Source organism: Oscarella lobularis, chromosome 7, assembly GCF_947507565.1.
Source record: "Oscarella lobularis chromosome 7, ooOscLobu1.1, whole genome shotgun sequence".
NCBI lineage: Eukaryota > Metazoa > Porifera > Homoscleromorpha > Homosclerophorida > Oscarellidae > Oscarella > Oscarella lobularis.
In genome coordinates this window covers 647,536-660,203 of record NC_089181.1, presented here as the reverse complement: position 1 = coordinate 660,203, position 12,668 = coordinate 647,536, and the positions used below count along the sequence as shown (strand labels likewise).

The window sequence follows — 12,668 nt, the reverse complement described above, 5'->3', positions numbered from 1 at the left end:
TGAAGTCGCGAAAGTTGACGAAGATGCGAGCATCGCTGTCAATCTCCGTACGAACCCAACGGAAATGCTTGAGAAGGAGTTGGCAATGATCGTCGACCGTCCAGTTACCGCCCCAATCGCATTTCGAATTGGCGAGATCTATTTCGAAGATGGTATGACGTAATCCGTACTTCTTGTTCTTTCGAAGCGATATCGGTATGGTTTCGATGTCGTACGCGCCGTCTTTATTTAGACCTTCAGTCACTTCGGAGAAGGAGTAGAAATTCGTGGTATCCTCGCCCGTGTCGACGAGCCATTGGCAGAAATCGTCGTCGACTTGAGTCGCGTGCGAGAACGACGCGACTATGATGTCCTTGATGCCTGTCTTTTTTATTTCGTTTAGGATTTCGATTTTGTCTTTGAGCGTGTGGCCGCGCAACTGGCCGATCGTGCTCTCACGAATGGAATTGTCGAGAACAAAGAAGTCGAGGTTTTTCAAGCGATTCAGTCGTTTGCGGCGAAACCTGTCCATTCGGTGTTTTATCTGACGAACTTGTTCGTCGACGATGGCAGCAGCAGTATCGTTCATTTCCAGGGTCAGTGACAACAGGTAGTCAGGGATGTTAGCTCGCCTCATTGGTATGCTTCCCGGACGTCCACTGCTGCAGGATCTCTTGTTTAATGGCCGCGCGGGCGATATAGAAGTGTGAGCGCAGTATGACCAAACTTACTGGGAATACAATTTCAGTTGGGGCTCAGAAAACAACCCCTACTACTATGTGTAACAGACGGCCCAATAATTCTAGCCCGTGACAGAGGCACCCTTTCTTTTGCAAATAACTTTGTGTGCAGTCTTTCTCAGATGCACTCCGCTGCAGAACGGCAAAACCTAGACGGAGGTATCCACCAAATGAAAAATGTCTACTAAGAGATGCATATTCGCGCAATCATAGGTATGCACTCCACCTTTGCAATAGCGAGAGTCATAAGCTAAGAAGCAAACGCCGAAAAACTTCCATCTATAGCGATACATCAAGAAAGCAATCTAGGCAGACATCGCACAAAGACAGTTCAGCACATCAATCAGTGTCCAAATCTGCAGGTAAACTGCAAACGTCTTCACATGCGTTTGATTTTCTCGTCGCGCATGGCAGGTATGAGCCCTTTCTGGAACGCCGTGTCGACGAGCTCGTCGACCGTTTCGATCTTCGGATACTCGTTCAACGCCCACTTGATGTAGACGAGAAACTCCTGCCAATCGACGTACCCGTCAGCATCCATATCCAACGCACTGAGAGCTTTCTGCGTGTCGCTCTGATAGCTGTTGAAGTAAGGAGCCATGAAGCCGTGATAGAACGAGTTGAATTGGAGTCGATCGTCGCCTTGGACTTCATCGGAAAGATCCCACTTATCCCAGAGGGCACGAAGCTCGGCGATGAGATCTTGGTGGTGCTGATTTTTCACTTTGACGTTGGCGATTACCTCGCTCATTTTCTCGGTAAGCTTTCCGCCGGCACGATCGAATAGAAGTGCCAGTCCGACGGCACTCATGTATTCCTCTTTTCTTCCAGAACGGAGATCTTCAAGCATGAGATCTTTCATTTTCTGGCCAATTTCGACGGTGAATTGGGCATCTTCACCGAACACGTTGACGAGACGATCGCGTATCATGCCAGAGGAAGCGAGCGTATTCATGCGATTGGGCGGCGTGACACCGAAGAACTCGGCGACATTGAACGCGCGCACGACATCGAGCGGAAACCCAAAGACGGCATCGAGCGCTCGATCGCCATAGATGACCTGCTTGGGATGCGGATCTCGACCGGTCGTAATCTGAGTCACCTTCCTCGCCGCCTTCCTCAGATAAGTACAATTGTATTTCTCGAGAACCTTCTTATTTCCCAATCGGACGAGATTCATGACGGTGACCGACGACGAAGCGTGCCCCACGGCGGCACCCTCCTCGCAAACGCTCGCCCACATGCCGTCGGCGCCGTAGGCGAGACAACCGAGGGTCGCCGCTGTTTGTAGATCCCATTGCTCATGAATATGCACGAGCAGACGTCCGGACGTCCAACCGGCGGCGTCCATTACGCCTCGCGTCGCCGCCGTCCACGATTCGAGCTCCTCCGGCATGGAATCGCCGAGATCTTCGTAGACGAAGCCGAAGATTCGCTCGGCGGGCGGCAGCGCGGCGACAAATTGAATTATACGCAGCACGCGTTCGGGCGCGACGCACATCGCGTGACCGAAGTCGCGCAAATTGATGAGAATGCGAGCGTCGGCGTAGATCTCCGTGCGTACCCATCGGAAGAGCTTCAGAAGCATTTGACAGTGGGCTTCGACCGTCCACTTACCGCCCCAATCGCAATTCCCGCTGGCGAGATCCATTTCGAAGACGGTGTGACGTAGCCCGTATTTCTTATTCTTTCGAAGCGATATCGGTATCGTCTCGGCGTCGTACGTGCCGTCCTTCTTCAGACCTTCGGTCACTTCGGAGAAGGAGTAGAAATTCGTGAAGTCTTCGCCCGTGTCGACGAGCCATTGGCAGAAATCGTCGTCGACTCGAGTCGCGTGCGAGAACGACGCGACGATGATGTCCTTGATGCCCGTCTTTTTGACTTCGTTGAAGATGGCGATCTTGTTTTCGATCGTGTGACCGCGCAACTGGCCGACCGTGCTCTCGCGAATCGAGTTGTCGAGAACAAAGAAGTCGAGATTCTTCAAGCGATTCAGTCGCTTGCGACGGAACTTGTCGACTCGGTGTTTCATCTGACGAACTTGCTCGTCGATGACGGCGGAGGCGGCCGCGGCGGAATCGCTCATGTTCAGTTCGAATCGAGTTACTACTGGTATGCAGTCGCGCAGGCGGCTTTCTTATATAGGGCCTCACCGCATCCGGGTTTAAACAACAACAAGGTTAATCTATTTTGCTTATCGTCAATGCTAACTGTATCTCAATCTGAAAGCGGCCGGGTGACCATGCTGAGAACACATCCTTGGTCTTTCAAACTAAACATTGAGCACTCTCGTGACGTCAGCAATAAACCTTAGAAGTGGCTGTTTTTGTTCCACTTTGCCGGAGGCATAGATCCCTGCCGGAGGTCTATGCGCGCCTGCACGTGCTCGTAAGAACGCTAGCGCGCGCCTCACGCTGACGCAAAAATGGAGGAGCCACGCGACGTCGTCGTTGCAAACGTAAACCGCTCGCAAAGCGTCGTGCACTCAAGCGAAAAATTTCTAGATCGACTCCGACGGATATCTATGGCTGAGAATCGGAAACGAAGGCGAATTTCGTCGCTTTCAGAAGCGCCTGGCTCTCCTCTGCTCCCAGCCGGGAAATCCCATCGTTTCCCCTATAAGAAAACAGGTAAAAGTTCCTCGCTCATTCGAGCAGGCGCAGACGTTCGATTTCGCATTAGATGTGCGTCGCGCGCAGCCAAAAGTGGGCGACACTTCGCCGAGCGCGCATTCTCCAAATTTTTCCCGAGGAGAAAAACGCCGAGTACGCGCACCAAAACGATCTCGTATTTCGTCGCGAAAAAGACTTTTAGGCTGCTCTACGTCGATTTCGGCGACAGCGAAGTCTTGCCGTTGAATTGGTGCGCACGTGCGTTCGCGCGGGAATTTTTTTCGGGAATTGAATTTGTAGTTTGTATCCGGGTCCGTTGGCTCTTATGCAACCGTTACCGTTTGCAAAAAAGTGCTGGCTTCACGGCGTGGATCGATCTCTCCTGATCGACGAGTAAGGGATTACTGATTTTTTATTTATGAATTAACTCAATTAATTAATTAATTAATTAATTAATTAATTAAAGGTCTTCTTGTGGTGGATGGACTGAGGAGGCTATGGCCTGCTTTGAGTCGTTGACCAGAGGTTGTTTTATAATCTCCTTATGCTTCTCTCTCTCTCGATGATTTTTTAGCTGGAAATCTGACTGCTAAAATGATGGGCTTGCTCGAACGACGAAATGTCAATTTAGTTTCGCTCTATTCGTCGTCGTCGCCGTCAGACGGAATTTTTTGCGTCAATGAAGAACTCGTGAAACGTCTCTCAGTCTCGGAGTCTCGGGAGATAAAATTGCCTCGCGCGGAAGTGCGACAGAAGCAGCAGCGTCTAGTGACTGGAATCATGGAGTCGCCACCTTTGAAGGGAGCACCAAGACTTGCAGCAGCTCTTTCTCTTCCATCAAAACAGAGGCAACAGCTACAACCAAAGCAGGTACCGTTACAACCAATTGACCCACGTCCTTAATTTTTTAGCAAAAATTCCCTAAAGCCTGCAGATCCAGATGTAAGAAGAAAACTTTCAACTGTGCTGGAAGCAATCCCGTCGCAGACGAGCAGAGTCACTGAAGTGAAGCCGGTTTTAATTAGTTAATCGAATAATGATGCGGTTTCAGAATCAAATTCCAACTGATGACGATGTCTTCGTTTTTGGTGCTGACAAACCGACCGTGCCGATACGATCCATAGCGGAAATGCCTTTCTCACCCTACATATGCCAGGTTACAAATATAACAGGAACTCGGTCGCGAAGTCTCATTTTTTTCTCTCTCTCTCGCGACTAGCGATTAAAGGCTCTTCACTTTCGCAAGCCGACGCCCGTTCAGGCGTACACCTGGAGGCCAATTTTTAGAGGTACGGTCCAATCGTGTGCGTTTCCCTGTGGAAATTTTTAATTAGGAGCCAATCTCGTGGCCGTTTCTCCTTCGAACTCTGGAAAAACGCTCGCCTACCTGCTACCGTTATTGACCGCCATTTCAAACCAGAAATCCTATGAAGCTCTTCCGCTGGCAACAGGGGTGCGAGGCTTATTGGAAAGGGAGGCATAGTTTGACAGTTTCTCTCTTAGCCATTGGTTATCATTCTTTCGCCGTATTGGGAGACGGCTTTGTTTACGTACAGCCAAGTCCAATGTTTCTCTGCCCAGAAGCAGTTTGAGTACGTAAGACTCAGTAATATGTTCTACACGCTTTAGGAGTCTTTCATAGGACGGTGTTGTTGTATGGTTCCACTGAGGACGAATCCGATTGGGTAGCCCCTGACTGTGAATACGTTGCCTCCTCCGTTTTAAACCGTCTACTGTTAGTTGTCTCTTTTGCGCGGCTGCGACGTTTTGGTGTCGACGCCTCACTGCCTCCTCAAGGCTCTCAAGCACAATTATACAAACCTGATGAGGATATGTCACCTGGTGCGAAAATTTGACCGATGATATATCAAACTCAACTGATATACAGGTTTTTGACGATGCCGACGTTTTGACCGAAAAGTTCACTCTACAGGTGACGGCGCACTCGCAGTCAGCGAAAAAAAGAAGATCGAGCGTCAAAATTTAGATTCGGGAAGTGTTGCACGAACTTGGCAATGCAATCGAACAGCGTCACCGAACCGTAAAGGAGCCCGCTCTTTCCTGCCAGCGGCTCCTGTTCAGCTCCACGTGGACTCCAGCCGTCGAGTCGCTCGTCAACGCGTGTCTTTCCAAACCGCTCATTGTAATGGCGAGCAAGTTCTACGCGGCAATATATTGGAAAATCAAGCAGGTAGAATGTGTACCAACGTCATATGAGACGGGGGTCTGTTCTCTTGCCTTAGGTGGTGCATTGTGCGTCTGTGGAAGAAAGCCTTTGCGCTATAGCGGAAAATTTGCTCCACGAGCACGAGCGCTTCCTCGTTGTGACGTGCAGTGAAGCTCAAGCGAAACGAGTCGAAGTGGTAAGAGGGGATTAAATAATTAATTAATTCTATATGAGGTGGGGACGGGTTCTGCAATCTTTTTTATTGTTTTATGTGCAGATTTTGAAGCAGCTTGGTGTGAGTGTAGCTTGTGCTGTGCAAGATGCCGCCGATCCTCTTCTACGTCAGCTCATGAGAGAGTGGACGAGCACTTCGAGTCGACTGAAAATTTTAGGTAATTAGATGCATCGCAGGACACGTGCATCTCCGGAATTCGAATCTTTAGTGGTTCGAGAAGTAACGTTTCAATTGTTGCAAATTTCCAACGCTTCTGCTATGATTCACGTTGATTTTCCTACGACTCGACGTATCTATACACAACGCATGATGGCAATGAAAGACGCGGCATCAACGGGAAAGGTAGCAGACGAGCTGTCTACCACTGTTCCCGTGAACGGAGCCCATTCTTAAATAGCCTTGCGTTTCTCATCTTATTCTAACTGAGGAGTCATATGCGCGTCTACCTCTCGTCGTCGAAATGCTGCGGGCTTTTGGTCATTCAGTTGATGAAGAGCTGAAACAGAGAGCGAAGGAAGCAATCAAGGTGACCAGTAAAAAAAAGGTGTACCAATGATGTGTGACTCTAGTTGATTTCTTTACAGAGTGCAGAAAGAACGAAACGGTCTCTCCCAATCAGCAAGCCGTTGCTCGCTTTTGGGCACTTTAAGTAGAGGGGGGAAAGATTCTTTGTTTGATTTGCGCTATGCACCGGGTTTAGGTATTTAGGATTGCCAGATTATCGGCAAGCTGTGTGGCCCGATTTGGACTCGCCTTCTCTGCCGGGCGAGATGCAATTGCCGTCTTCTGGTCTTGCAACGGTAACGACCTCGTCTTTTGAATTTTCAGTCCAAGGTTTTTCCTTCTTGGTAGCTCAAGATACTGCACGTGGAAGACGCTTCCTGCTTCTGGGCTAGGTTGCTTGACTTTGAAGGAAGACCTTTTCCTTGGGAGACGCAATTGAATCTTGATCTCCAGAATCTGCAGTTTGATCCTTCTCTCTGTACTACTGACTTCAGCAATTTCGAATGACAAATCACTTTCTTTTTCTTAGTTGATTGCGAAGAGGGGGTCGTGTGCGCGTGGAAAAGCGAGGAAAACGCCTGTTATCGGGTCGAGATCAAGAAATTGACGGAAAAAGGAGAGATAAAGGTATGCAAAGGATGTGTGCGCGGTAGAGAGTCTAATTTTAGTCATTGGTTGCTAGTGTTTTCTGATTGATCATGGTTCTACTAAACTAGTCGATTCTTCTGATTTGTTTCAATTGCCCGCCGAATTGCGACGACAGCCGCGTTTGGTTTGCTACGATTTTATTAGATTCTTTATGTTGCACTTTCTGGTTGTTTCTAGGCTGTGCGCGTCTTTCTCTGTGGGATTCAGCCAACCAATTACGACAAAGCGTGGACTCCAGAGGTACCTACATATCATATGCGATGTGCGTTTATCCTTACTTCTCATCTGAGGCTACGGAATTTTGTCGCTCCGTTGCTGAAGGACAAGAGATGAAGGGAAACGTTGCTTTAGCGTAAAAACGACTTTTTAATAAGAAAGCTTAGCTGAAACCAATACTTTGCAGCCTTAAAAATACCCTATTTTTGACGTCGCTGGCTCAGCCTTGCAAACTGGAAGCAATCAATGTCACCGATTTTAGTAGAAACGTGAAACGAATACTCATAAAAGAAGGGTTTGCTGAATCCAATCCAAAAGTATGCCTGTAGTCGAAGAGAAACGCTTGAAACAATTCTTTTTCTTTGTCATCCCTAGCATCTTAGAATTCTACGATCTTTAGCTGGTTCTTTGGCGCCGCAGGAAGACGAAACGGTGGCACGCAAAGACGATGAATGGAAGGGGTAGGATACCTCGGGAGCGATGGACGAGTTTTGATTTGGCATTCTATAGCGAAGTCGAATCGGTTTCGTTGCCCGAGAAAACGTACGTCGACGTCTTTGTTTGCGAAGTGGAAACGCCGCAGAAGTTCCACGTGCAGCTGATAGACAATTTGAAAAAGTAATGATTATTATTATTATTATTATTAGCAAACACGATACACTTTCTTTGCACATTTTTTCTTAGTCTCAATACGTTGGTGAAAGAGCTGAGTCGAGTGGGCGATGCATCACGCTTGCCGGACGATGCTGACGACATTCGCATTGGATCCTATTGCTTGGCCCGATTCGCAGACGATGGCTTGTACGCGTGACTGCTCTCGCGCGTTTTCCAAGCGTGATCTTGAATGTGTTGTTCCCAGGTGGTATAGAGCCAGGGTCCAAAAGAGAGAAGGCTTGAAATTTCACGTCTACTACATCGACTATGGAGACACGTCTCTTGTTGGCCGCAAAAGGATTCGACCAATCAAACCCGAATGGCTTGAAGTATAAATGAATATATTAGAAGATATTTAATTAATTAAATAATAATTTGACTTTGCGTGTAGTTGCCTATACAAGCTGTTGAATGTTCTCTCAGCGGAATTGAGTCCACAGGGGTCGATTGGTCTCTCGACGCTGGCGATCTTCTTTGGAACGTCTCTAGAGATAAGACCTTAGTTGCGGAGGTAATATTTTTCTCGAGGCTATTTTGTTTTCCGATTCTCACCGGTTTAGGTCAAGGAAGTGCATGCTTCTGACTCGATGGGCGCTTTTAGATATGAAATTGATCTCTACGATACGTCGGGCGACGCGACCATCAATATATCTCAACAGTTGATTGATGCTGGGTTTGCAGTTCCAGCCCAACGCGCATTGGTGAGGTAGAAAAATCAATCAAAGGCATGTCTAGATGCGCCTGTTTTTTCTACTCAGAACGCTGATAGTGAAGACAGTGACAATGCAGTAATGAGCAATGTGCTAGTATTTTTTTTATTTCGAACTTCTTTTCTCAGCACTGGAGCCGCAGACTTTCCGCATTGTGTTTGGCGATACTGAAGGCTAAGGTTCATAGATCTGAGCTGTGATGACGTTTCTGTATTTGTGTGTGATTAGACTTTAGACGAACAAATGAAACTGGCCGAAGAGTTTCGTTCTCTAGCGTTTGATAATATGAAGTCGTCACTAGTTTGTTTGTGTTTTTTCTGGTATTGAAATGGGATTCTCTAGGAACAAGGATGAAATGCAGCAAGGCGATGGCTTGACGTATTTGTTGAGTCTCGTCAAGGCAACCTGTCTCCCGGAGAAGGTTTTGAAGCACGTCCTGTATGGCGTCGCGAGTCTCTTATTCAACAGCAAAGGGTAAAAGAGAGATAGACCTCATAGGAAGAGTCAGGAGAGACTGTACGTATCTCACAGAAATTGCGAGGCGGTTTACAAAAGGGGAGACCTACAATCGTTTCTCAATGTCACGTCTTCAGTAAAAATTAACCCTATTAATAATTTATTAGTACAGTAAAGAGCCGTGTTTTTAGACGAGCTCTTCTCCCATTCAGTTCTGTTGTCTTTGCATTGTGCAGTGCTTCTTAGACATTCGAGGGTACTGCAGTCCTATTAGATTGTTTATGGTCAACTTGTGCTTTAGAGTTTCTGATTCATTGCGAGAAGACGGCGGGCTGAAGAATCTTTGCGCGCTACTGTCCCGATCAGACAACCCCAAAGTGAGAGGAAACAACTGCAATCTTGCTTTCTGTCATATCTCACTAGGTTCAACGTCGATTATGCATTATTCTGAACAAGCTGTGTTCAATTAGCATAAGGCAGAAAAGACGCGTTTTCAAAATTTAAAAATGATAAACACGTCTCTGGCGTTTAGGAATATCTTCGTTGTTTTCGCAGAGCAGGGGGTGAAATCAATTTTGAGGATAATCAGTTTGACTGAGACGGAAGACGATGTGAAGGAAGAGGCCGCTTCCACGTTGAAGATACTCATGAATCATCCCAGGTACTGATCAGGAAAAAGAATAGCCCAAAGCGTTCTTTGTGTCTATGGCATAATAGATGCAGAGATTCCTTTCGCGCTTATGGAGGCATTCCCGTTCTAAGTTCCCTCTTGGAGACAAGTTCAAAAGTGGAGCTTGTCGTAACAGTTTTGCAAACGTTTGCATTTGCAATAACGGAAAACTCTCTTACACTGAAAGCCCTGATTCGTTCTGGTATTGATGAGCGTCTGACAAGGTGAGTATTTACACAATTTTGCGTTTTTTCTCTTTTTTTCAGTGTACTGCGTAGGCTTTCGAAGAGATTGGGTCCTGTTGCGAACGAAATTCCTGTTCTTTGTTCAGACCTTCACAAACAAATAACCGAAGGAAGGGCTGCTTTGGAAAAGTCCCGATCGGCGCCGTCTGCGCTGAAGACGTCGTTGATTTCTCCTCAAGAAACTCTGTAAGCACCGCAACGAGAAATATGTCTCTAGTATCAGAACTGTTTTTTTGCGCAGCAGTCCTTCTGTTCAGTGGTGGCAAACGTCAAGTGCCGTGTTTATCAAAGTGCTTCAAAGAGACGTTCACTTCGGCAGAAAGAAAATGGAATTCGGGTTCTCTGACAACAATTTTAGCTTTGAGTAAGACATTCCCTGCTGCGACTCTGTGAGACCTTCCTATGCTCGTATTCCCAAGGGCTTGCGTGGTCCACAACAAGAAGTTCATCTTGGACTTGGATCTCTACAGTGCCATTGTTCCAGAGGTGAGCAGAGCTGAAAGAGGCGGCTGCCTGTTTGAACTGGCGAAAGAGAAGAAAGGCGAAGCGTGGCCAAGACTACTGAAATCTAAAGCCAAAGTACAGAACAGTACACCCAAGGCTATTTGACCAATAAAATCTGTTGCTTAGATGCCTTATATCCAAGTCAACTACGATCAACTCTCATACGACAGTGATATTGACGACACCGAAGGTACTACAGTACAGGAGGCATTAGATCAAGCAAGCAAAGTGTGTCTGAATAGAGGAGAATAAGACTAGTCAGGGAATCAGGAAAGAAGACTACGACTCAGTGCAAATCATCCCAGCTGGTATGCCAAAATCCTATTATTCATCGGATGAGAGCGAATCAGACTCAGACGGCTCAAACACGGACACTGACTAAACCGAGTAAGTGCTACGCTACCAAAGTTCCGACTCTAATTATTTTTCCGTTGCGTTGCGTTCCTAACGTTTCTTGAATCCATATTTCTTTCTCTCGTAAAAGAGATCGGTTTTGGCGCTGCCCAGATTGACGATTTTGGGACACCCGTCGCGATCCTTTTCCTGAACGGTGCACTCTTTGCAGTAATAAGCGTCCGAGACGCCCGGACCGCCGCAGATCGTGCAACGTCCTTGGTACGACCCGTAGTTGCATTCGTCGCATATGCGAACGAGCGTGCACGGTCGCACGTACGAGTCGCATATCACGCACTTGCCGTCGCCTAAATGGGATGCGATTCGGTAAGGATTCGACTCCTTTAGGTTACCTTTCGCTACTTTTGCTTACATTTTTCGCACAGACGGCCGATGGCTGTAACGAGAAACGTGTTAGTTCTATGTCTGGTCGTTTATCGCGTTAGAGTACCGACGCCAGGCTGCTTTCTGCACATTATTAGGTCGGGATGATGCTTCGCCATGTTTCGGTAACGCGCTCTCCCTGACGTCATTGTAAGCTCCTTCTCTTGACGTCACATGAATAAGCCCTATGGACCCAGAGCTGGACGACCTAACGACTGTTCTGTCTCTTTTTGCACAGTTCGCCTCGGATCCCTATGTTGAGGTAGGCCGAATTGAACCGAACACGTTACTGCTTACGTTGGCGTTAGCGTACAAGGAGCATCGGTATCGATGCCGAAAAACGCGAACAATGCGGATAATGTAGCCTTCTACCTTTGAAAGACTCTTACTTACAGCTTATTGGCAATATTGCGTTCGCATTTTATTACAGTAGATGGGAGTGGCCTCTTTATTTTGTAGAATGTGATACAGAACGAATCGTTTGTTTTCAGATGGTAAAATTGAATCGCAAAGAGGGGCTACTGGGATTGTCTGTGGATCCAGGGATCCAGGGGAAACTCAATGTTTAGGGACAGGAATTTACATTTCTAACATCCATCCTCATTTTCCCGCTTCAGAGTCTGGCGGGTTGTTCGTTGGAGACAGAGTTTTGGCAGTAAGTGAAGCCACGCAATAAGGAAGTAAATGTGTCATTTCTTTTAGGCTAACAGTCTTGATTTGAGACTTGATACTACGTCTGCGCGACTGAAGCGTGCAAGTGATCCAGTTGTGCTGCTAATAAGGCACGAATACAAGGTATTAATAAGTGACTGAGGTGAATGTACATTGACGGACCGGTGGGGCAGCTCGTTACTTTACACAGAAACAGGAATGGCAGATTTGGGTTCACACTTGAGCCTTCAAATGGATGGGTAGAAATTACTGACCTCAATTCAGTACGTTCTTAGAGGTAATTAACGCGGTAGATGATGCGCTAATCCTATGTAGGATATTTCAAGATCGGGTACGCGTTGGACAGCGTATAGTTGCAGTAAATGGTATTAATATGACTGGAAGACCTTTATTAGAAGTTCATTCGGCAATTACTCTCGTTCTTAATGAGCTCACTCTAATGGTGGCCAATGCTGACAGAGCAGGAACAGACTTGCAGTCTGGGGACATGAATCCGCTTACACATATGCAAACCAGCAATGATAAGGAACAAGAGCTTGGTCATCTGGAAACGCAGTGTGAAGAGAAGGATCGACGTATTGAGAATTTATCTGACGAAAATGTCGGATTGCAAAGAGAAAAAGAAGCACTCTTACATCAACTCGAGGAGGCTGTCGTTCGATGCCAAAATCTTCAAGCAGAAGAGTATCAGATGGAAGTCACGCTAGATCATCTGCGAGAGTTGAATCAAGAAAAAGATTCGTCTATTCAGAAGCTGCAGCAGCTTGAAAATGTTTTAAAAATTGATGTTCATGAAGTGGAGCTAACTGAACAAAGACTAGGCGGAGGAGCCTACGGAGGTAATGACAACAATTAAATAACTTAGTAGTAGTAAAGATA

The 12,668-nt window shown here is 46.9% G+C and overlaps 3 protein-coding genes and 1 long non-coding RNA gene across 6 annotated transcripts in view; 2 read left to right on the top strand and 2 right to left on the bottom strand.

Moving 5' to 3' along the window:
* Nucleotides 1–970: 970 nt before the first annotated feature.
* On the bottom strand, nt 971–2,839 carry LOC136188850 (uncharacterized). The gene has a single exon (XM_065976648.1). The coding sequence runs from the start codon at nt 2,803–2,805 to the stop codon at nt 1,099–1,101; it is 1,707 nt and encodes a 568-aa protein (XP_065832720.1). The 5' UTR covers nt 2,806–2,839; the 3' UTR covers nt 971–1,098.
* A 305-nt stretch (nt 2,840–3,144) lies between these two features.
* On the top strand, nt 3,145–10,841 carry LOC136189023 (putative ATP-dependent RNA helicase TDRD12). The gene is made up of 48 exons (XM_065976864.1): nt 3,145–3,177; nt 3,224–3,349; nt 3,526–3,581; nt 3,632–3,724; nt 3,798–3,856; nt 3,906–4,201; nt 4,259–4,345; nt 4,383–4,487; nt 4,551–4,620; nt 4,666–4,784; nt 4,835–4,923; nt 4,974–5,016; nt 5,072–5,173; nt 5,220–5,264; nt 5,319–5,522; nt 5,575–5,694; nt 5,776–5,890; nt 5,942–6,075; nt 6,131–6,259; nt 6,318–6,382; nt 6,434–6,533; nt 6,586–6,715; nt 6,767–6,864; nt 6,920–7,009; nt 7,063–7,125; nt 7,176–7,237; nt 7,289–7,418; nt 7,477–7,562; nt 7,612–7,719; nt 7,786–7,902; nt 7,961–8,084; nt 8,147–8,266; nt 8,316–8,456; nt 8,514–8,543; nt 8,594–8,644; nt 8,694–8,755; nt 8,808–8,939; nt 8,997–9,057; nt 9,113–9,177; nt 9,223–9,298; nt 9,345–9,397; nt 9,454–9,582; nt 9,639–9,815; nt 9,870–10,022; nt 10,078–10,200; nt 10,256–10,415; nt 10,467–10,530; nt 10,583–10,841. The coding sequence occupies exons 1-48, from the start codon at nt 3,145–3,147 to the stop codon at nt 10,720–10,722; spliced, it is 4,935 nt and encodes a 1,644-aa protein (XP_065832936.1). The 3' UTR covers nt 10,723–10,841.
* On the bottom strand, nt 10,642–11,245 carry LOC136188854 (PHD finger-like domain-containing protein 5A). The gene is made up of 3 exons (XM_065976654.1): nt 11,185–11,245; nt 11,107–11,130; nt 10,642–11,041 (listed from the first exon to the last, which is right to left on the bottom strand). The coding sequence occupies exons 1-3, from the start codon at nt 11,234–11,236 to the stop codon at nt 10,785–10,787; spliced, it is 333 nt and encodes a 110-aa protein (XP_065832726.1). The 5' UTR covers nt 11,237–11,245; the 3' UTR covers nt 10,642–10,784.
* Nucleotides 11,143–12,668, top strand: part of LOC136188857 (uncharacterized) — a 2,236-nt gene continuing 710 nt past the window's right edge. Inside the window, exons 1-6 of one of the 3 annotated variants that reach the window (XR_010670315.1) lie at nt 11,143–11,379; nt 11,426–11,546; nt 11,609–11,772; nt 11,820–11,912; nt 11,963–12,052; nt 12,105–12,628. This is a non-coding gene — a long non-coding RNA (uncharacterized lncRNA). Of the gene's footprint in view, nt 11,380–11,425; nt 11,773–11,819; nt 11,913–11,962; nt 12,053–12,104; nt 12,629–12,668 lie in introns of all 3 variants that reach the window. The other 2 variants (XR_010670313.1, XR_010670314.1) reach the window with 2 other exon arrangements.